This window comes from Hyla sarda, chromosome 9, assembly GCF_029499605.1.
Source record: "Hyla sarda isolate aHylSar1 chromosome 9, aHylSar1.hap1, whole genome shotgun sequence".
NCBI lineage: Eukaryota > Metazoa > Chordata > Amphibia > Anura > Hylidae > Hyla > Hyla sarda.
Window position 1 is genome coordinate 53,781,179 of NC_079197.1, and position 24,023 is coordinate 53,805,201.

Below are 24,023 nucleotides of genomic sequence, written 5' to 3' on the forward strand. Positions count from 1 at the left end.
TCCCTACTGTATATTATGGACGATTGCATCGGGCGATATGTCTATTAGTACAGGTACTACTATTCCCATCATTGAACAGTCTGTTCTATGCTGGGAGTAGTAGTACTACCTAAACAATGTTAAAAAATAGAGGGGGAAAAAGTTCAACACACACACTATTAAAAATTTACAAAAATGTAGTTACAAAAAATATCAATTTCGTTAAATATATTATATTTCCATCACTACTGCATCCTTTTTTTGTTTATGGTACCCAACAAATTTTGGGTACCAAAAAAAACGCCAAAGGGGCCAAAAATGCAATTTCCACACAAATGAAAAAATACCAGAAAAAAACCCAGATGCAGGAAATTGCACAGGCGTTTTTTCTTGCTTTTTTTTTTTCAAACCAAAAAATGCAGGACAAAAAAACAAGTAGAAACTTAGCCTTTCAGAGACCTATGCAGTTTTTGCTATGTTTACAGCAATATAGAAAATAATCCATAAATCATTTGGCACACTATTTATTTACAGTGGAGACAAACAAGTTATAGGTCTGTATTTACAAGCTGCATATTGGATGTAGATCGAACACTTTTTGCTGAAGGACAGGGCTTGTAGTTTGCCTCTTCTACCCAGGCTTCTCGATAGGGCATGATAAGAGGTGGTAGTGTGTTGTTGTGAGGCCACTGTATCTTCTTACACATGTTTATCAGTGACTTTAGCTCCAGCCTGAAGCTGTCATTCAGCCAACAGTAAATAAATGGATTGTAACACGTGCTGCTCATTGCAAACCAGTGCAGTGCAAAGTAAATAGAATTTTTTGTCTTTATGCCTAAACTTGAAATAAGAACCACATAACAGTTCAGGGGAAACCAACAGACTGCAAAGACGACCACAACCAAAACCAACATTTTAATGCTTTTCTTCTTGTTTTTACGATGTGTGATGTACTGCTCTGTGGTAATGTCCCCAATTGCATTTCTCATCCACAACTTCTTGGCCAGTCGACTGTATGTGATTGTGATGATAAGCAGGGGTAACAAGTAAAGAAGCACAAAAGTAGCTAGATCCAGGTACTTCCAGAACAGGTCTGAAGGCTCAGGAAAATCAGGAATACATAAGCTTCTTATTGTACTTTGTCTAGGAAATAAACAACAAAGATATGATTTAAAGCTGTGCTGTATATTAAAATAATCTTACCGTATATACTCTAGTATAAGCCGACCCGAATATAAGCCGAGGCCCCCTAATTTCACCCCCAAAAACCCAGGAAAAGTTAGTGACTCGCCTATAAGCCTAGGGTGGAAAATACATCATCCACCCCCCTGTCATCATCCCCCCCTGTCATCATCCAGACCCCATCATTAACACCACTGTCATCATCACCCTGTTATCATCCCCTCCTGTCATCATCCAGACCCCAGTCATTATCACCCCCGTCATCATCACCCTGTCATTTTCACCCCCGTCATCATCACCCTGTCATCATCCAGACCCCTGTCATCATTCCCCCCTCCCCCCTCTTCATCATCACCGCCTGTCAATCCTTTCATTAGTTGTCTTCAACTTGCAGACCTCCAGATGTTGCAAAACTACAACTCCCAGCATGCCCGGACAGCCATTGGCGGCCTTCGTCATCATCCAGACCCCCCTTTAGTTTTCTACTCACCTCCCCTCAGTGGGAAGGGTGAGCTGTTCCAGGCCAGTTATGCTGCAGGGACCATCCAATGGGGAGGGTTAGTCGTTCCGGGCTGTCCATCTTCACCAGGAGGCCCTCTTCTGCTGCACACGGACATCCCTGTACGTCGTCGTCAAGGCAATATCACTAGTATGGGGCCGGCCCCGAGCGGAGAAGAGGGCCTCCCGGTGAATATGGACAGCCCGGAACGACTAACCCTCCCCACCGGTCGGTCCCTGCAGCATAGATTTCCCAGACCAGCTCACCCTTCCTTCCCACCGAGGGGAGGTGCGTAGAAAACTAAAGGGGGGTCTGGATGATTACGAAGGCCACAGTAGTCTTCAACCTGCGGACCTCCAGATATTTCAAAACTACAACTTCCAGCATGCCCGGACAGCCGATGGCTGTCCGGGCATGCTGGGAGTTGTGGTTTTGCAACATCTGGAGGTCCGCAGGTTGAAGACCACTGAGAAGGGATTGACAGGCGGAGAGTTCACTCGAGTTTAAGCCGAGGGGGGCGTTTTCAGCACGAAAAATCATGCTGAAAAACTCGGCTTATACTCGAGTATATATGGTAATTTGTCCAAAGAAAATAATATGGTGATAATATTCCTCCTTGTACTGTATACTATAAAGTTGCCCCCAGGGTGTAATCAGGCATGGATGGTTAAGGGTGTGATTGGGGGTGGGGTTAGGGGCATGGCTTGAGCTAAGGGCTCTATCCCCTGGTCTTCTGGAGACCTAGCAATGCCCCTGATATATTACTATATGATATTGATTGTCATGGCAGATTTGTGTTTATTCACTGCAGTCTTTATCATACAGAAAGGGTTTTGGCGTTCCTCTATAGCTCTCCCCCATTCTCTACTGAGGTTCTCTCTACCCTAATAACATTTCTAAAATATGCCATTATTTATTACTTAACCTGGAATATGCTGTTCAGTTTTGGGCACCTGTCCATAAAAGGGACACTGCGGAGTTGGAAAGGGTGCAGAGACGCGCGACTAAACTAATATGGGGAATGGAACATCTTAGCTATGAGGAGCGATTAAAGGAGTTACAATTGTTTAGTCTTGAGAAGAGACGTTTAAGGGGGGATATGATAAACGTATATAAGTATATTAATGGCCCATACAAAAAATATGGAGAAAAACTGTTCCAGGTTAAACCCCCCCAAAGGACGAGGGGGCACTCCCTCCGTCTGGAGAAGAAAAAGTTTAGTCTCAAGGGGCGACACGCCTTCTTTACCATGAGAACTGTGAACTTATGGAACAGTCTACCTCAGGAACTGGTCACAGCAGGAACAATTAACAGCTTTAAAACAGGATTAGATACATTCCTGGAACAAAATAAGATTAATGCTTATGAAGAAATATAAAATCTCATCCCTTCCCCAATATCGCCACACCCCTACCCCTTAATTCTCTGGTTGAACTTGATGGACATATGTCTTTTTTCGACCGTACTAACTATGTAACTATGTAACTATGTAACCCCTTAAGGACACAGGGTTTTTCCATTTTTGCATTTTTATTTTTTCCTCATCACCTTCTAAAAATCTTAACTCTTTCAATTTTGCACATAAAATTCCATATGATTGCTTATTTCTTGCGCCACCAATTGTACTTTGCAGTGACATTAGTCATTTCACCCACGGCGAAACGGAAAAAATTAATTGTGCGACAAAATTTAAGAAAAAAAAAAAAATGTAATTTTGTAACTTATGGGGGCTTCCGTTTCTACGCAGTTAATTTTTCGGTAAAAATAACACCTTATCTTTATTCTATAGGTCCATACGGTTAAAATGATACCCTACTTATATAGGTTGGATATTGTTGTACTTCAGAAAAAAATCATAACTACATGCAGGAAAATTTAAATGTTAAAAATTCTTATCTTCTAATCCCTATAACTTTTTTATTTTTCTGTGTACAGGCCGGTGTGGGGCTCATTTTTTGCACCATGTTCTGAAGTTTTTATTGGTACCATTTTTGTATTGATTGGACTTTTTGATCACTTTTTATACATTTTTTCATGATAAAAAAAGTGACCAAAAATACACTATTTTGGACTTTGGAATTTTTTTGCACGCACGCCATTGACCTTGCAATTTATTTAACGATATATTTTTATAGTTCGGACAGTTTCACTTTTTTTTGCAGTGTTATAGCTCCCATAGGGACCTATAACACTGCACACACTGATCTATGCTGATCCCTGCAAAGCCATAGCTTTGCACAGATCAGTGAGATAGGGGCTCGATTGCTCAAGCCTGTAGCTCAGGCTTGGAGCAATCAATCAACGATCGGACACCGCGGAGTCAGGTAAGGAGACCTCCGCCTGCGTCCCAGCTAATCTGAACATCGCGATTTTATCGTGATGTCCCGATCAGCCCGACTGAGCTGCCGGGAAGCGTTTACTTTAGTTTTCAGACGCAGCGGTCAACTTTGATCGCCGCGTCTGAAGGGTTAACAGCACGCGGCACAACGATCGATGCCGCGCGCTGTTAGCCCAGGGTCCCGGCTATGATTAGCAGCCGGGACCTACCCAGTGTGATGCGGGGTCACGGCGTGACCCCGTTTTAAACACCAGGACCGAGCGTAGGGCGTACAGGTACGCCCTACATCCTTAAGGAGTTAAGGCCTTTCCATAATAGATATATTTTGCTTGTCAAAATGGTCATTACCTCATTCTTGCTTTATTATTTAAATTTAGCTTTGGTGTGGATCCTGGAGAAATGTTTTTGAGAAGTTCAAGGAATTCTGAATAGGCTAGTATAGGACAGGAAAAGGGAATATTTGAAATATAAATATTGTTCTACATCAGGGGATAAAGGTGGATTTGAGGAACCCTCAATAGAGTAGAAAAAAACTAATCATTTTCTTGAATGTTTGGAATTGGGTCAAATTAAGGCTATGTTTACAAATATTTCATTTGGAAATGCGCAGTCTCTATAGATGGCAATTACCGACAAATTTCGACAAATGAATTGACACGTCAAGTCTTTCTGTGGAGGACGGAATTTGGCTGAAATTTGAATTCTGCTGCACTGTGCAGATGGCAGAATTTCCGCACCGGAAACATCTGGCTTGGAGATTTTGCTGTGTGCATGATGCAGCGGAATCCCATTTTTTTGCCGGATTCTGCTCAGAAATTCCACTGTGTGACTGAGGCCTTAGCAATTACCCTTGGGTATTTTGCTGCAGATTTCCAGTAGAAAATGTGTTGTGGAAAATCTGCTGCAAAATATGCATGTGTTGGATGTACCCTTTTTGGAAATCTGCCACTGCAGTTTTTAACTCCTTCTTGCTTTAGGACGTATGCATATGTCCAATTTGCAAGCTAGTTAGCACAACTGGATGTATGCATATGTCCCAGCCATCTCCTTCACAGCGTAGCTGCTAAGACCGGGATTGCGCCAGTCTTGGCAGTACTAACCCCATAGATGCCGTGATCAGTCATGATCACAGAATCTATGGGGTTGACAGGGGGAGGGGGCTCCCCCTTTCCACCAACGGCGATCCCGCGATGCGAATGTGGGATCCCATTGGTTGCCATGGCAGCAGGAGGCCAGCTGATGGCCTCTTGTCTGCCTAGTATGTGTCATGACCAGGGGTGGACAGGGAGAGTGAGCCCTAAGCTGTCCCTAGAAACCCTCTCCCTGCCTACATGCCCATCTGCCCTAAATGGTGGATTGACAACTTGGACCGGTCCCTCCCTGCGCTAAAGTGCAATGGGCATAAGGTACACAAATAATACTATACATATTCGGGGACAGGTCACAAATGTAACTGAAAAACAACCAAATAACCAGATAAACCAGGCAGGATATAAATATACAAACAGGGCAGGATATAGCGTACAAACATACAGTTCAGAAACCAGAATAAAGATAAACGTCAGATATGAATAAATGAACTAGATATGGAATAAGTATATAGCAGGAACCAGGAGATGCAGGGAATAAAAAGATGAACTGAATGTCAAACACTTAACAGGTCAGGAAACATACAACATTGTTAACACTGAACAAAGAACAAACTAGACTCCCCACTCCAAACATACTACTACTAGTCAGCAGGCACACACCACTGTGTGATCAAGATACTGGCCTAGTAGGAAACAAATATAATACACGGAACACTAGACTGAGAACCAGATGAGTCTGAACAGACTCCACAAAAGCCAAACTCCAAAACATGTAGGAATACAGGTCAGGATACAAAACCAGAAAATACAAAACCAAACTCCACAAGTGCTCATGCCACTGTACAGAACACTGGTGAGGCATCACTTGGAGTATTGTGCGCAGTACTGGAGGCCATATCTCCAGAAGGATATAGATACTCTAGAGAGAGTTCAGAGAAGAGCTAATAAACAAGTACATGGATTGCAGGATAAAACTTACCCGGAAAGATTACTGGACCTTAACCCCTTAAGGATGCAGGGTTTTTCCGTTTTTGCATTTTCCTTTCTTCCTCATCACCTTCTAAAAATCATAATGTTTTCAATTTTGCACATAAAATTCCATATGATGGCTTATTTGCGCCACCAATTCTACTTTTCAGTGACATTAGTCATTTTACCCAAGAATCCATGGCAAAATGGAAAAAAAATTCATTGTGCGACAAAATTGAAGAAAAAATTTAATTTTGTAATTTTTGGAGGCTTCCGTTTCTACGCAGTGCATTTTTCGGTAAAAAAAAAACACCTTATCTTTATTCTGTAGGTCCATATGGTTAAAATGATACCCTAAATATATAGGTTGGATATTGTCGTACTTCGGAAAAAAATCATAACTACATGCAGGAAAATTTATATGTAAAAAATTCTCATCTTCTAAGCCCTATAATTTTTTAATTTTTCCACGTACGGGCCGGTATGAGGACTAATTTTTTTGTGCCGTGTTCTGAAGTTTTTATCGGTACCATTTTTGTATTGATCTGACTTTATCGCTTTTTATTCATTTTTTCATGATATAAAAAGTGCCCCAAAATTCGCTATTTTGGACTTTGGAATTTTTTTTTTTTTGCGCGTACGCCATTGACCGTGCAATTTTAATTAATGATATATTTTTATAGTTCGGACATTTCCACACACGGCGATACCACATGTTTATTGTTACTTTTATTTACACTTTTTTTATGGGAAAAAGGGGGGTGATTCAAAAGTTTATTAGGGAAGGGTTAAATGACCTTTGTTAACTTTTTTTTTTCACTTTTTTTTGCAGTGTTATAGCTCCCATAGGGAGCTATAACTTTGCACACACTGATCTCTTATGTTGATCCCTGCAAAGCCATAGCTTTGCATGGATCAACGAGAGAGGGGCTCGATTGCTCAAGTCTGTAGCTCAGGCTTGGAGCAATGAAACCCCGATCGGACGCCACGGAGACAGGTAAGGAGACCTCCGCTTGCGTCCTAGCTGATTGGAACATCGCAATTTTATTGTGATGTCCCGATCAGCCCGACTGAGCTGCCGGGAAGTGTTTACTTTCACTTTCAGACGCGGCGGTCAACTTTGATCGCCGTGTCTGAAGGGTTAATAGCGCGTGGCACAACGATCGGTGTCGCACGCTGTTAGCCCAGGGTCCCGGCTATGACTAGCAGCACACCGGGACCGGGCGTAGGGCATACAGGTATGCCCTACGTCCTTAAGAGGTTAAAGGGGTACTCCGATGGAAAACTTTTTGTATTTTTTTTATTAACTGGTGCCAGAAAGTTAAACAGATTTGTAAATTACTTCTAATAAAAATTCTTAATCCTTCCAGTACTTATTAGCGGCTGTATACTACAGAGGAAATGCTTTTCTTTTGGGATTTATTTTCTGTCACGACCACAGTGCTCTCTGCTGACACCTCTGTCCATTTTAGGAACTGCCCAAAACAGCATGTGTTTGCTATTAGGATTTTCTACTGCTCTGGACAGTTCCTGACAGAGGTGTCAGCAGAGAGCACTGTGACAGAAAATAAATCCAAAAAGAAAAGCATTTCCTCTGTACTACACAGACGCTAATAACAAGTGGAAGGATTGTTTTTTTTATTTTTTATAGTAGTTATTTAAAAATCTGTTTAACTTACAGGCATCAGGTTTCCCACCGGAGTACCCCTTTAACATGTATAGCTTGGAAGAAAGAAGAGACAGAGGGGATATGATAGAAACTTTTAAATACATAAAGGGAATCAACACTGTAAAGGAGGAGAGCATATTTAAAAAGAAAAACTACCACAATAGGACATTGTTTTAAATTAGAGGAGCAAAGGTTTAAAAGTAATATCAGCAAGTATCTTCTTAGTTTTAGGCCTAGCGGTCAGAATGAATACTGTTTTGCTACTCAAGGTCACTGAGTAGCTTTGGCAAAAGGGGACCTTGTACCTAGTTTGGTTAATTGGGAGGTCTCTCTCCTTTTGGAGAAGGGCTTGCGATGGACCCCATCCTCGTGCAGTTTTTCTGTGAACATATTTTGCCCTTTTTGCTTGCACTTGGGTGACTTGAGAGCACATACCTCAGCTCTTGATTTAAAAAAAAAAAAAAAAGAGAATACTATTTTTCTACTTCCCATTATTCTATATGGCTGACTGAAAAGTCAATGTCAATGAATAAGTAATATATATATATATATATATATATATATATATATATATATATATATATACATATATACACATATATACACACACACACACTAAAATATATATATAGATATATATATATATATATATATATATATATATATATATATATATATATATATATATATATATATATATATATATATATATATACACATATACATACACACACCCATTCCTATGAAATGGCTGGTCAATAAATACAGTTGTCTTTCTAGATGAAAAATCACGGCCACATTAACGTAATCTAATCACACAGCATTCACACCTACTAGCCTACTCTATTCATTTAGATATTCCCATTCAGTTCAGTCTATTAGTATGCAGCCAGCTTCCTCGCAGCTGAACTAAATTATAATATAGTAGCCACACTGTATACACACAAAATTACTTGTTATTTCCCAGATAATGCTCTTGGCACAATGTGGATGCACGCTTCACATCCATTGAACAGATAAAACCTCCCAGGAGTCCATTTAGTTTATTATTGTTAAACAATAAGGCCGGCATTTTATCATTGTAGGTGTAAGTGAAGCATTTTTCTACACCTTTTTTTTGTGTGCTGGTAATGTGTAGGAGCATCAAATTTATTAAATGGTAACAGAGCATTTGATAAATTTTGTGCAGGTCACATTTTCTGAAATTTCTCTCTTCACATACACCAAAAAGCTAAGCTAAGTCTGGGCTGGTGTAGTTTGAGACTTTTCAGTGGCTTTGCGCCTTGTTTTGTGAAAAAGCGCAGTTCATAAAACCCTTCCATATCATGTGTATTGCCAAAATCTGTGTATTGCAACTCTAAATCAGCAGAAATGTGTACACCAAAAGAAGCAAAAAAGGCACAAATAAACCCTGCTTGTGCCTTTTTGCACCTTTTCTAGACACAAAAAACTGTCTAAAGACAATGATAAATGTCAGCCAAAAGTTTTATGTTATTGTCTAAATGTTCACTATACAAAGACGTTATTGTATTTCAGGGGAGGCATCCTTTTGGTAGTGCTGTTCTAAAGATAATTTAAAAGTTGTTTGGTGTTTTGGATATGGGTGTGGCTTATTATGTGTGTGGTTTATTGTGGGTGGGATTTGTGGGGTGAGGCTTGTCACAGGATGGGTTCTTCTCTGAATTGTCCCTATTAGAATTGAGTGAACTTACAGTACATTGGCTCGTAATGAACCTCGCAGCTCCGGCGTTGATTACTTTAGTTTACATAAATGACTTAAGCTCTCTAAGTACTCTGGTGGCCTGGAAAAGTTGGGGATGACAGCCTTACGTGTCCTAGGATCTACCTTTTCCAGGCCACTGGACCATTTGGAAATCTGAAGTAATTTATGTAGACTAAAATCAACACCCGAGCCACATTGAGCCAATATATTGTATGTTCACTCATCACTATTCTCTATATATTATCCTTGCTATAGTGTATAGTATATCCTTACAGCGAGGACAATACAGAGGGAGGGGATTGTCTACAAAAGTCATTAAAGTTTTATTCAGCATGGGTAACCATGCTAATCCAGACCAGACATGCATAATACAGACCACAGAATAAAACTACCCCAGAACCACCCCCTTGCATAATACACACCTCAGAATTGGACCTTTGCATAATACTGATCTCAGAATTACCGCCTGCATAATCTGTAGATGACACAATGTTTTTGGGTGATCTGTACATGCCACATTTATGGAGGATCTGTGGAAGGCAAACTGTAATAGGGGATCTTTAAATGAGACACAGCTATAGGAGATCTGTGGATGATACACTTTTAGGGGGAGATCTGTAGATGATACTATTATTACAGATTCTGTGGATGATGCAATGTTATGAGGAGGATCTGTAGATGACACATTGTTATGGGGAGGTCTGTAGATAACACTTATGAGGTGGATTGGTGGATGTGTCAGCGAGGGATTGGCGTGGACCATGTCGGTGGACCGGTTCTAGGGTTGCTACTGGCATTCACCAGAGCCCGCCGCAAAGCGGGATGGTCTTGCTGCGGCGGTAGCAACCAGGTCGTATCCACCGGCAAAGGCTCAACCTCGCTGACTGCTGAGAAGGCGTGGGACAGAAGGACTAGACAGAGGCAAGGTCAGTCGTAGCAGAAGGTCGGGGCAGGCGGCAAGGTTCGTAGTCAATGACGATAGCAGGAGATCTGGAACACAGGCTTTGGACAACACTAAACGCTTTCTCTGGCACAAGGCAACAAGATCCGGCAAGGAAGGGAAGGGGAAGTGAGGTTATAGGGAGCAGGTGGAAGCTAGTTAGACTGATTGGGCCAGGCACCAATCATTGGTGCACTGGCCCTTTAAATCTTAGAGAGCTGGTACACGCGCGCCCTAAGGAGCGGAGCCGCCGCGCGCCAGGACGTGACAGCCGGGGACCGGGACAGGTGAGTGACTTGGGATGAGATTCGCGAGCGGGCGTGTCCCGCTATGTGAATCGCATCCCCGCTGGCAGTGTCAGTGCAGCGATCCCGGTCAGCGGGTCTGACCGGGGCGCTGCAGAGAGAGGAACGCCGCGAGCGCTCCGGGGAGGAGCAGGCACCCGGAGCGCTCGGCGTAGCACACACTTTTATTGGGGGGAGGGGATGTGTGAATGACACACTGTTATGTGGGTATCTGTAGAAGATACATTGGTATGGGGATCTGTAGATAACACACACTGTTATGAGGGATCTGTGTATGATGCAAATTATGGGATATCTGTGCTTAGCACACTATAATAGGGGTATCTATGAGCATGAAGCGGGTACTTGCTGCATACTTATAGCTAACTATATCTATAATTAAATGCTGCACTTAGTTGCTGTGACGTATGGGCAGGGAACGAGTGCACACCATTTTCACCCACTCCCCTATCCCTGCCTACTTACGTACCCGCCCTAGGAGATGGGTCCGTAACCATGGTGACAGTCCCTCCCTAGACAAGTGAGGGGCATAACTGTCAAAATAATAAAATACAATAATACAGACACAGGTCAAGGTACAGTAGGGAGCAGACAGACTGACAGAAGCAAAACTAACACACTCACACAATAAGTCAATGTCCACTATCCGCATAATACCAGGAGTTGTCAAAGTACAAAATCGCTTATACCAGAGAGAAGTTGAGAAGATAAGCCAAAAATCACAGATGCCGGGTAAACAAGAATAAACAGGGCTAATTGCTAGCTACTAGAGTTGGACTCTTTCACAGGCATTGAATGAGAGCAAACTGCCAGGTTAAATAGGCAACAACGCAGGTCCTCTCAGCTGTCTGGCTGGTCAGCTGACTTTCTGATAAGTGTAACCTGGCAACAAAAACAAAGAACCTTTTAACTATAGGTTCTGACAGCCGCTTTGACAAAGCGAAGAGCCAATGCATAGCTCTGTCAAGCACTCTTATGGGCCGTCCACATTACGTAAGCAACCACAAGAGGCACAGTGTCCTTCCTCAGTGCTCCAACATGGAGTGACGCAGGGCTGCCATCAGGGCACTACAGGCAGTACTGCCATCAGGGGCCCAGACCTGAACAGGGGCCCCCTACTGCTGCCGACTCTTTCTCCCCCCTCCTCCCGCACTCCACACAGCATGTCAGTAAAAAGAACAAGCTCCTTGCAAAACAGCAGGGCTTGTTCTTTTTACAGAGCTAAAATCACATGCTGCGGGGGGTCGGCCATGCATGCAAGTCTATGGGAGGGGGCGTGACGGCCACCACTCCCCCTCCCATAGACTTGCATTGAGGGGGCGTGGTGTGATGTCACGAGGGGGCATGGCCATCCCCCGCAGCACGCGCATAGCGTTCAGTACTAAATGTTCCAAACGCTGGCCAGTGGAGTACCCCTTTAAAAGAGTCTCAGTGAGGACTTACAGTACTTCCCCAGCTTTATAAGACTCCTGAATAGCAGAATACTAGTGTGACATAAGGTACTTAATGTCTCCAATAGAGCTGCTTCACCAGACATTTATTCTCTTCAGGAGGCTAGGAAAGCTGGGTGACAGGCAGTACATAAATCTTGGAAAGTAATGCGAGTCCTGCACTGTGTACTATCACCCAGATTTCCCAGTCTCCTGATGCCCCAGAAGTGATGGACTGCTCGTCCTCCCTCTACTTGTCACGGAAACAGTGCCCTTTCACTGTCACCGCCCTTCACACTAACTCAGCAACACCACTGCTCACTGTGCAGCTCAGCATGCCTTCTTCCTCCGTTCCCCTGGTATTGAAATATGTATCAGGGACATTTGCACATGTACAAGTACTCATGCAAATGTCCAGTAACAGCACTGATACCGATATTAGAACATCCCTACTATCAACTGTAAGGAGCACTATAATGAGATCTAACTACTGTATGGGGGCATTAGGGGGTAAACTACTATGTCAGAGCAAAATTATCAGGGAAACTACAGTGTAAGGGGCATTACTGGGGCAGACATCTGTGTGTGGCCACTATTGGGGACAATCTACCGTATGGGGACACTACAGTGTGGGGCACACTTTTAACCCTTTGCTGCAAATGGACGTTCATTAACATCCATCTGCTGCTCCCGAGGTATGACGTGCACTCAGCAGGTGAGCTATAAGCAATCAGGACCCACAGTTAATGCCGGACATCGCCGATCGGGCTGATGTCCGGCATTAACCCTTTAGACATGGCGATCAAACTTTATCACCGTGTCTAAAACGAAAGTAAACATTGCCGGTTGGCTCAGTGGTGCTGTTCAGGACCGCAGCAGTGAAATCGCTGCATCCTGAACAGCATACAGGATGCAAGGAGGATCCCTACCTGCCTCCTTGCTGTCTGATCGCCGAATGACTGCTCCGTGCCTGAGATCCAGGCAGGAGTAGTAGAGTGGCAGAAACACTGATCAATGCTATGCTATGGCATAGCATTGAACAGTATGAGAGATCAATGTAATGCATGTTATAGTCCCCTATGGGGGCTATAACATTGCAAAAAAAGAAAAAATAAATAAAGATCATTTAACCCCTTCCCTAATAAAAGTTTGAATCACTGTGTACGTAAATGTCTGAACTATAAAAATATATAGTTAAAGGAGTACTCTGGAGCAAAGTTATTTTATGGCATTGTAAAGACAGCAAGAAGTTATATAAGAAAATCAATTGCCTCCATTGTCTCACTTGCATGCATGCCCGACTTTGCCGATATCCGGAAGTACAGCCTGCCTGCCACAATTATGAATTTCGTTCCCTGTGTGTTCGGCCGACCGCGGCCATCTTTGTAACGAAACGTCACCGCTTTCATCATCCTCCCCTCTCTCAGCCGTCCCCCCTCCCTGCGATCCGGTCACTTCCATCCTTTACATATTTATATACTCATCGTTTGCACAGCCGTCATTGGCTGGGCTGTGCAAACACGTCAGAATACCCTTTCAAACAGTAAAACAATGTATTACAAACATGTTCTCTCTTATGTATATATATCTTTTCAAAACAGTGTCTCCAGCGATTGCAAAACTACAACTCCCAGCCGGTCTGGACATGATGGGAGTTGTAGTTTTGCAACAGCTGGAGGCACCCTGGTTGGGAAACACTGTATTATACACTTGAGGGGGGGGGGGGGGGAGAGGACTTTATTACCGAAGTGAGCCTGTGTCCTGTCTGTCCTGTCTGGTGCCTGTCTCAGGCAGGCCCGTCGATACAGGACAGGCAAACCAAGCAATTGCTTGGGGCACCGAGCTGGTTGGGGGTCCCCGAGCAGAGCCAGTGCTTGCCCGTCCTGTAGCGACGGGGCAATTCCACCCATCACCAGGGCCGGATTAACAATCATGCTCTTGGAGTTTGTGCTCCGGGCCCCAGGCACCCAGTCAAACAAGAGGACCCCAAATGGCTGACATTTTTTTTTTTTAAATAAACTCACTTGCAGCTTTGGAGTTCTTCTCACCTCACCACAATCACGCTCACCCCACCCCCGCTGCACTTGGTATCTTCCCTCAGCCCCGGACTCTTCTCTCAGCCGTCTGAGGAGGGGGAGGGGGGAGGAGAGAGCACAGAGCTGTGAGGAAAGGAGACTGCAGAGGCTGTACAACATGGGGCCTGACTAAAGAAGGTGTCCCTGCATGTATATATATATATGTGTATAAGCAGGTGTGTGTGGATATATGTGTGTGTGTACATGTGTATGTCTATGTACTGTGCCTGTCTGTATGTGTGTTACTACTGTGGATGACTATATGTAAAGTGCATGTGTGTATCCATATCAATGTTTCCCAACCAGGGTGCCTCCAGTTGTTGCAAAACTACAACTCCCAGCATGCCGGACAGCCAAAGGTTGTCTGGGCATGCTGGGAGATGTAGTTTTGCAACCTCTGTAGGCATCCTGGTTGGGAAACACTGATCTATTCTATCTGTGTGTGTATGAAGCATGTACAGTATGTAATGTGTACAGTATGTGTGTGTATGATGCATGTACAGTATGTAATGTGTACAGTATGTGTGTGTATGAAGCAAGCATGTACAGTATGTAATGTGTACAGTATGTTGTGTGTGTATATAATGCATGTACAGTATTTAATGTGTACAGTATGTGTGTGTATGAAGCAAGCATGTACAGTATGTAATGTGTACAGTATATTGTGTGTGTGTATATAATGCATGTACAGTATATAATGTGTACAGTATGTGTGTGTGATGCATGTATAGTATGTAATGTGTACAGTATGTGTGTGTATGATGCATGTACAGTATGTAATGTGTACAGTGTATGATACATGTACAGTATGTAATGTGTACAGTATGTGTGTGTATGAAGCATGCATGTACAGTATGTAATGTGTACAGTATGTTGTGTGTGTATATAATGCATGTACAGTATATGTGTACAGTATGTGTGTGTGATGCATGTATAGTATGTAATGTGTACAGTGTGTGTGTATGATGCATATACAGTATGTAATGTGTACAGTGTGTGTGTGTATGATGCATGTATAGTATGTAATGTGTACAGTGTGTGTGTATGATGCATATACAGTATGTAATGTGTACAGTGTGTGTGTGTGTATGATGCATGTACAGTATGTAATGTGTACAGTATGTATTAAGCATGCATGTAGTATGCAATTTGTGCAGTATCTGTGTGTATGATACATGTACAGTATGTAATGTGTACAGTATGTGTGTGTATGAAGCATGCATGTACAGTATGTAATGTGTACAGGGTGTTGTGTGTATATAATGCATGGAGTGGCGGATCCAGGGGGGGACAATTGCCCCCCCAGATTAATTTCCCCATCACTATTAATGACATCCCTATAAAGGACATCCCATGCCCCTGTTAACCTTCTGCGGCCCTCGCAGGGACGACACTGACGTCCCGTGCGTGCGCCCATTGGAAAGCAACGTGGGGGAACTGTACTGCACCTAATGTGGGGGAACTATAATGCACCTAATGTGGAGAACTATACGGCACCTAATGTGGGGAACTATACGGCACCTAATGTTGGGGGACTATACTGCTCCAAATGTGGGGGTACTATACTGCACCTAATGTGGGGGAACTATAGCCTAATGTGGGGAGAACTATACTGCACCTAATGTGGGGAGAACTATACTGCACCTAATGTGGGGAACTATACTGCACCTAATGTGGGGTAAACTCTACTGCCAACCTAATGTGGAGACCTATACTGCACCTAATGTGGAGAACTATACTGCACCTAATGTGGGGGACTATACTGCACCTAATGTGGGAGAATTATACTGCACCTAATGTGTAGAACTATACTGCACCTAATGTGGGGGAACTATACTGCACCTAATGTGGGGGAACTATACTGCACCTAATGTGGGGGAACTATACTGCACCTAATGTGGAGAACTATACTGCACCTAATGTGGAGAACTATACTGCACCTAATGTGGAGAACTATACTGCACCTAATGTGGAGAACTATACTGCACCTAATGTGGAGAACTATACTGCACCTAATGTGGAGAACTATACTGCACCTAATGTGGGGGAACTAAAGCTTAATGTGGGGGAACTGTACAGCACCTAATGTGGGGAACTATACTGCACCTAATGTGGGGGACTATACTGCACCTAATTTGGGGAGCTATACTGCACATAATGTGGGGGACTATACTGCACCTAATGTTGGGGAACTATACTGCACCTAATGTTGGGGAACTATACTGCACCTAATGTTGGGGACCTATACTGCACCTAATGTGGGGGACCTATACTGCACCTAATGTGGGGGACCTATACAGCACCTAATGTGGGGGAACACTGCTAGCCTAATGTGGGGAGAACTCTGCTGCACCTAATGTGGGGGAACTGTGCCGCACCAAACATGGGGGGGAACTGTGCCGCACCAAACGTGGGGGGGGAACTGTGCCGCACCTAACGTGGGGGGAACTGTGCTGCACCTAATGTGGGGGCCTCGTATCGACGTTCGCTCACGTCGCGCTTCCAGAATTCAAGGGCCGGCGTTACTACGTTCTGACGCCGGCCCTAGAGCGTGACGTGCGTGAACATCAGGAGGGGGAGGGGGGGCCTCCATGTCCATTTTGCTTGGGGCCCCCAAATTCCTTCAAACGGCCCTGGTCTCAGGCACCAGAGAGATATAGCTATGAGAGCAGTGTGCGCTCAAATAGCTGCATCTCCGCTGTGAGCCGAGTACAGCGTCGGAGCTCACTTTGATGTGTGTTTCCCTCCCCCCGCACCAAACAGTGCTGGGTTCACATGCCGGGAGGCAGCAGGGGGGTGTGATTATTGTAATTACAGGGGAGGGGAGTTCATAAGTGAAGGGAGGGGGTGAGGAGTAGAGAGGGACAGGAAATCAGAGCAAGGCAGCATGGGGGATGACGATTTTTAAGTCATCCTCCACACCACCATAAACGTGGAAGTGGCGAGAACTAGGCGCTGCTGCACCGGGAGAATGGCTGGATCGATTCAAGAAAGAATGACATGGATAGAGAGGTACAGCCAAGGGGAATATTTGGTGGGTTCTAAATTCTGCATCATAGTACTCCTTTAATTAAACCGCACAGTTAATAGCATATGCGCCAAAATAATTCCAAAGTCCAAAATAGCGTATTTTTGGTCACTTTTTATATCATGAAAAAATGAATAAAAAGCGATCAAAAAAAATCAGATTAATAAAAAAAAATGGTACCGCTAAATATTACAGATCACAGCGCAAAAAATGAGCCTTCACACCTCTCCATACATGGAAAAATATAAACGTTATAGGGGTCAGAAGATGACAATTTTAAACATATTAATTTTCCTGCATGTAGTTATGATTTTTTCCAGAAGTGAGACAAAATCAAACCTATATAAGTAGGGTATCATTTTAATCGTATGGACGTACAGAATAAAGATAAGATGTCTTTTTTACCGCAAAATGTACTGCGTAGAAACGGAAGCCCCCAAAACTTACAAAATGAAAAAATTTTTCTTCAATTTTGTCACACAATTTTTTTTTGTTGTTTCGCCATAGATTTTTGGGCAAAATGACTGATGTCATTACAAAGTAGAATTGGTGGCACAAAAATAAGCCATATTATGGATTTTTAGGTGCTAAACTGTAAGGGTTATGATTTTTAATTAGTATCAGTATATGGCAACATTATTCGGTTTCTGTGTGGGGGTACTGTATGATAATGAGGTTTGTTTAGTGATATTAAGGATAATTAGTGTTGAGCACGAATATTCACAATTCGAATATTTATTGTGAATTTTGCATATTCGCAAATATGGCGAATATAGCGCTATATATTCGTAATTACAAATATTCGGATTTTCATTTTCACACAGAACACATCACTGTGATCTCATCCCTCCCTGCTTCCAGCTTGTGGTCTAAAAAAGGCTCCTATACTATTTACTGTATTAGACTGGACAGCGAATATTCACAAATAAGCGAATATTTGCAAATATCCTCATATTCATGAATATCGTCACTGAAATTAGATAGGTAGATAGATAGTGACGATACTCACCAATATGACTTGACAATATTCAAAATGAAAAATGTCATAGACCCATTATCACTTCTGTATAGACCAAGGATTAGGAGATTGATAGATAGGTAGATAGTTATCCATATACACGCATGCGCATTTACACAAAGCGAAAATAACCTTGACTGTCCAATTTGCAAATTTCGCGAATATAGGACGAATATTCGTCCATATATTTGCAAAATATATCAAATTCGAATATGGCATACACCGCTCATCACTATTGATAATGTTGGTATTGGTATACTGGTTTTGTTAAGTAAACAGCCCAGTCTATAGTAGTTAATCCACTGATGCATATATATAATCTATATTTAAATGTGCCTGTATATATATTTAAGATTTCTTAGGGAAAAGTTCAGCACTTCTGTTCTGGTGTATTAAAATTCACAACCTTGTTGCAGTTCCATAGTGCAAGACACCATTGCTGTCAAATATTATACCGCAGTATATGATAGGCAGCAATGGCTCAACTTTTCACTTTGTTCACACAAAGTATTTTGGCTGAAAATATAACCAAGAAAACTCTTGTTTCTTTGCTCTAATGATCAATGTGGTCTCAGTAGCCAGACCCTCACTGTCTAAGATTACATAACAGTTGAGGTATACTTACTAAAATACAGCAATATTTTAACCTGTACTGCTGCACACATCTAAAGAGGGCCGCTGCTGCTATTTTTACTATCTAAAGGGGGACACTGCTCCTACCTTTATTACCAAAAGGGGGCTGCTGTTGCTACTTTTACTAGCTAAAGGGGGCTGCTGCTGCTACTGCTACTTTTACCACCTAAAAGGGATGCTGCTACTTTTACTAACTAAAGGGTCCGCTGCTGCTACTTTTACTACCTTAAAGGTGATGCTGCTACTTTTACTAAGTAAAGGGGGCTACTGCTACTTTTATTACCTAAAGGGGGCTGCTGCAACTTTTACTACCTAAAGGGGATGCCGCTGCTGCTACTTTTTCTACATAAAGGGGGCCGCTGCTGCTTCTTTTACTACCTAAAGGGGTCCACTGCTGCTACTTTTACTACCTAAAAGGTGCTGCTGCCTTTACTAAGTAAAGGGGGCTGCTGCTACTTTTACTACCTAAAGGGGGCTGCTGTTGCAACTTTTACTACCTAAAGGGGGCAGTGGTGGATCCCCCCCCCCCCCCCGAGAGTTCTGCCCCCCGATTTCTAACATGGTGGAGCCGCAGCTGTCAGCACCTGCTCCACCATTTGTTCATTAGTTTACCTTTCTCGCTGCTGGGAGGTCAATGGCAGGCCGGCGCAATGATGTCACACTATCGCAGCGACGCCTGAAGATCCCGTCACTGCGGCTCGCCGCTCACCTGTCTGCACAGTCTGTGCAAGTAAGAAGAAGAGAGCTGCTAAGTGGGGGAACGTAATATAAGTGTATGTATTTTTTTTTTATTGTTTGGCACAACTATGGCACTGGGGTCAGTGGGCAATTTAAAAACTTAGTGGGCACAAAAAAGGATACATTTAATGTGAGGTGCCCTTGACAGGGAGACATTATATGTGAAAAGCACATGACAGGGGGTCCCCTGTCATGTGCTCTTCACATATAATGCCCACTGTGCTGTGCCCCTCACATATAATGCCCCTATCATCATGTGTCCTTCAGATATAATGCTCCTTTCATGTGCTCCTCACATATGATGCCCCCTGAGTGTCAGGACAGCGGGCATTATATGTGAGGGGCATTATATGTTAGGGGCACATGATGAGAGCATTATATGAGGGACACAGCACAGGGGGCATTAAATGTTAGGGGAGAATGACGGGGGCATTATATGTAAGAGGCACAGCACAGGGGGCATTATATGTGAGGGGCATAGGACAGAGGGCATTATATGTGAGTGGCACAGCATAGGGGGCATTATATGTTAGGTGCACAGGACAGAGGGCATTTTTATTATGTGGGGGGGAACAGGAGGGACATTATTATTATTATTATGTGGAGGGCGCAGGAGGGGCCATAATTATTTTATGTGGGGGCACAGGATGGAGCATTATTACTATATGTGAAGGCACATGTGAAGGAGTGTTTTGCATTTTAGAGGTATGGTGTATATTATAAAGGAATTTCAGGGTTGGTATGATTTTTATGGGCCTTAATACATTACAGTATTGTATTCAGAGCGTGCACTGCACGGTAAGGTTATATTCAGATGGTACAGTGTGTGGTTGTATTATATTCAGAGAGCGCAGTGTGTGGTAGTATTATAATCAGAGAATGCAGTGTTTGGTAGTTTTATATTCAGAGAGCGCAGTGTGTGGTAGTTTTATATTCAGAGAGCGCAGTGTGTGGTAGTTTTATATTCAGAGAGTGCAGTGTGTGGAAGTATTATATTCAGAGTGTGCAGTGTGTGGTAGTATTATATTCAGAGGGTGCAATGTGTGGTAGTATTATATTCAGAGGGTACAGTGTGTGGTATTCAGAGGATACAGTGTTTAGCAGTATTATAATAATTATTGTTTTCATATAGAGGATCAGAATCCGCTGACAAATTAAGGAGCCATCTGGGTGTCCTTTTCAGCAGAGAGAAGATTTAGCTTACAAAGCAATATGTACCATTGAAGCTGTCACCTGTAGTCACTGATATTGTGTATTCTGCTTCACTATGTCCCATCAGAGCTGTAGTCACTTGTAAGTTTTGCAGTTTTCATGGGTGAAACAACAACTCCCAGCATAATCTTACCACTACTTAGGTCATACTGGGAACTGTAGTTTTAGATGGTAAAAACTTCTTTAGCACTTTACCATTCTCTGACAATTGGTATATTTGATTATTATACTGGAAATTATTTTTTGCAACCTGCTACACCGCGGGCATCACAACTATACTCACAACGATACTGACAACTTAATGTGGGGGAACTACAACCTAATGTGGGGGAACTAAACTGCCAACTAAATGTGGGGGAACTACAACCTAATGTGGGGGAACTATACTGCCAACCTAATGCGGGGGGACTATACTGCCAACCTAATGTGGGGAAACTACAACCTAATGTGGGGGAACTATACTGCCAACCTAATGGGGGGGGGGGACTACAACCTAATGTGGGGGAACATACTGCCAACCTAATGTGGGGGAGCTATGCTGCCTAACTAGTGTGGGAGAACTGTGAACTATGCTGCCTACCTAGTGTGGGGGCATTATGCTGCATACTTAAAGGGGTACTCCACTGCCCCAGCATTCTGAACATTTTGTTCCAAGCCCTGGGTGCAGGCTGCGGGGGTTGTGATGTCATAGCCACGCCCCTTGATGTCACACCACACCCCCTCAATGCAAATTTATGGGAGGGGGCGTGTTGACCAGTGCATGATACTCTAATAGTGCCCCTCCCAGGACTAGACTCTGGATCCGCCCCTGCCCTAACCTAATGATCTACCCATTCTACTATGTAGGACACTAAGGGGATTATTATTTCCATATGAAGCACTATAGGTGCTGTAAAAGTGCAGAGTCTAAAAAGTTTCTCTGGTAGGTTCTGTGGAGACGAGTTGTGGCTCGAAGAAATCGTCATGATAGTTTTAGCTGGATGGAGAAGAAAAGGGGACAACTCCAATTAGGCAGGATGTCACCTGCAAGTCACCTGTAACTGTACGTAATCACTGATATGGTCTGTAGAGTCTATGTAGAGCTGGGGTCAGCACTGACTGTGTACAGAGTTTTTTATTGTGTCAGTATGGTAGTATTATCCAGTAACTATACGGTGGTAATGGTAGACTTGGTGTAATGAAAATATTTGCCCCTTGTATAGTGGTGTAATTGGTGATACTGGTCTGTGTATAGTGTTTTTTATTCAATATCCATATGGTAGTATTATCTCGTCTCTATATTGTGGTAATGTCAGTGGTAAGTGGTCATGGTGTGGTGCAATTATTTGTCCCTTGTATAGTGGTTTTCATTTAATAACAGTATGATGTTATTAGTCACTGCAGTAGTAATATGTTGTCCTAGTGTGGAAGTATTATTTTATGTTTTTTAAACCCCAACCCGTGAGAAAATCCTGCATCCGCCACTAGTAAGCAGTGATGAATACATTGCATGCATTGCCATTCTCTTAAATTCACAGGCCAAGGGATGGGGGGGGGCCTCATGATTGAGTTTCGCCTAAGGCCTCACAAAGTCTAGAGCCGCCTCTGGCTGCTTTTTAATATGTTATTCTTTAATCAGTCTATATTGTAATATATTTCTATATTTGAGTTCCTGTGGAGAACTGTTAGTGTGACAAAAGTGATATCATGTTGGATGCTTAAAGGAATTGTCAGCGAGGGAATTGTTAAATAGAACTAATCTTTGGTTTCAGCGATGCCCATTTCTTAACCTAGAGTATGAAGCAGATATTTTCTTTTCTAGCTCAAAAGACAGAGGCGGTCCCTTGCTACTGTGGCATGTGTCTCATCCCCCCCCCCCCCACCCTGCTTTTCTTGATTGATGTGTTGGGCCCATGCTTGAATCAAACAAGGTAGGAAGGAGGCATGCAACAGTGGCTGGCACTGCCTCTCCAACTGTTGAGCTGGAAAAGAAAATACTGACTTATATAAGTTTAAAAATGGCCACTGCTGAAACCAAACCAAACTTTTATCTAACTATATCCTAATTCCACCTACGCAGCGACAGATTCCCTTTATGTAGAATAAATGGTTATACACTGCTGAAAAAAAATAAAGGGAACATTAAGATAACTCATCCAAGATCTGAATGAATAAAAAAATCACACAAAAATTATCAATGGAATTCAAATTTATCAACCCATGGAGGTCTGGATAAGGAGTCACACTCAAAATCAAAGTGGAAGACCACACTACTTGCTGATCCAACTTTGATGTAATGTCCTTAAAACAAGTCAAAAGGACGCTCAGTAGTGTGTGTGTGTCCTCCACGTGCCCGTATGACCTCCCTACGCCTGGGCACGCTCCTAATGAGGTGGCGTTATTCCAACACAACCAGCAATAACTTATTGCAGAGGTAAAAATGTAAAAGAATTCCTGGTGAGAAGTCATTTTAATGAAGAAATTCCATCTATGTGGCTGAAGTCCTCAATAGTGGGCTCCTTCCCATGTGGAAATTGCTCTTTTTGTAAATATATACCACGAACCAAACAATTTACCAATCCAGTCGATGGTAAAGACAAGTCCGTACGCAGCTTATAATCACGCAGCCTGTCAAATGACAGACTAGATAAGTCAGTGGTAACATCCAAGTACATGATTACAAGTGGCAGCAGAGGATTTATGATCTGTTATCTGCACAGCATTTTCAGTGCCATTGCCCCTAGCCTCATAAAGCCACATCTAATGGTGAAATGTTTAGGGGTGGGGGGGGGGGGGGGTGGGGGTGGCTTTGTGTTTGGTATTTTAAGAATAGATAGTTTGCGCTAAACATAAGAGCTCAACATATGGCTACCATTCAGCGACACTTTACAGCCAGACGTGGCTGTGATAACACAGACAGTACTGCCTACCAAAGAGTATAGCGCTCTGGGTTTTTAAATGTGTGTCACTTTTCTGTTTCAATAAAGTATACACCATTTTATATTTAGTTATTTAGCGGTTGGTAAAAAATAGGGTCTTTTGTGGCCATCTATTTGGCTTTTTGTAATTAAAGTTATTACCCTCCAACCATTGGTCTCTTTAGGATTGGGTTGTAGACTCCGTCTCATGCTACCACTAGAGTGAAAGCACCGCCAGCATTCAAAAGTGACCAAAACATCAGCCAGGAAGCATAATAACTGAGAAGTGGTCTGTGG

At 42.9% G+C, this 24,023-nt stretch overlaps 1 protein-coding gene across 2 annotated transcripts in view; it reads right to left on the minus strand.

Moving 5' to 3' along the window:
- Positions 1–498: 498 nt before the first annotated feature.
- Positions 499–24,023, minus strand: part of LOC130291236 (G-protein coupled receptor 83-like) — a 98,919-nt gene continuing 75,394 nt past the window's right edge. For both annotated transcript variants that reach the window (XM_056539795.1, XM_056539794.1), the window contains one exon: positions 499–1,122. In XM_056539795.1, the coding sequence (XP_056395770.1) occupies positions 528–1,122 (595 nt within the window). In that variant the 3' untranslated portion in view covers positions 499–527. The remainder of the gene's footprint in view (positions 1,123–24,023) is intronic.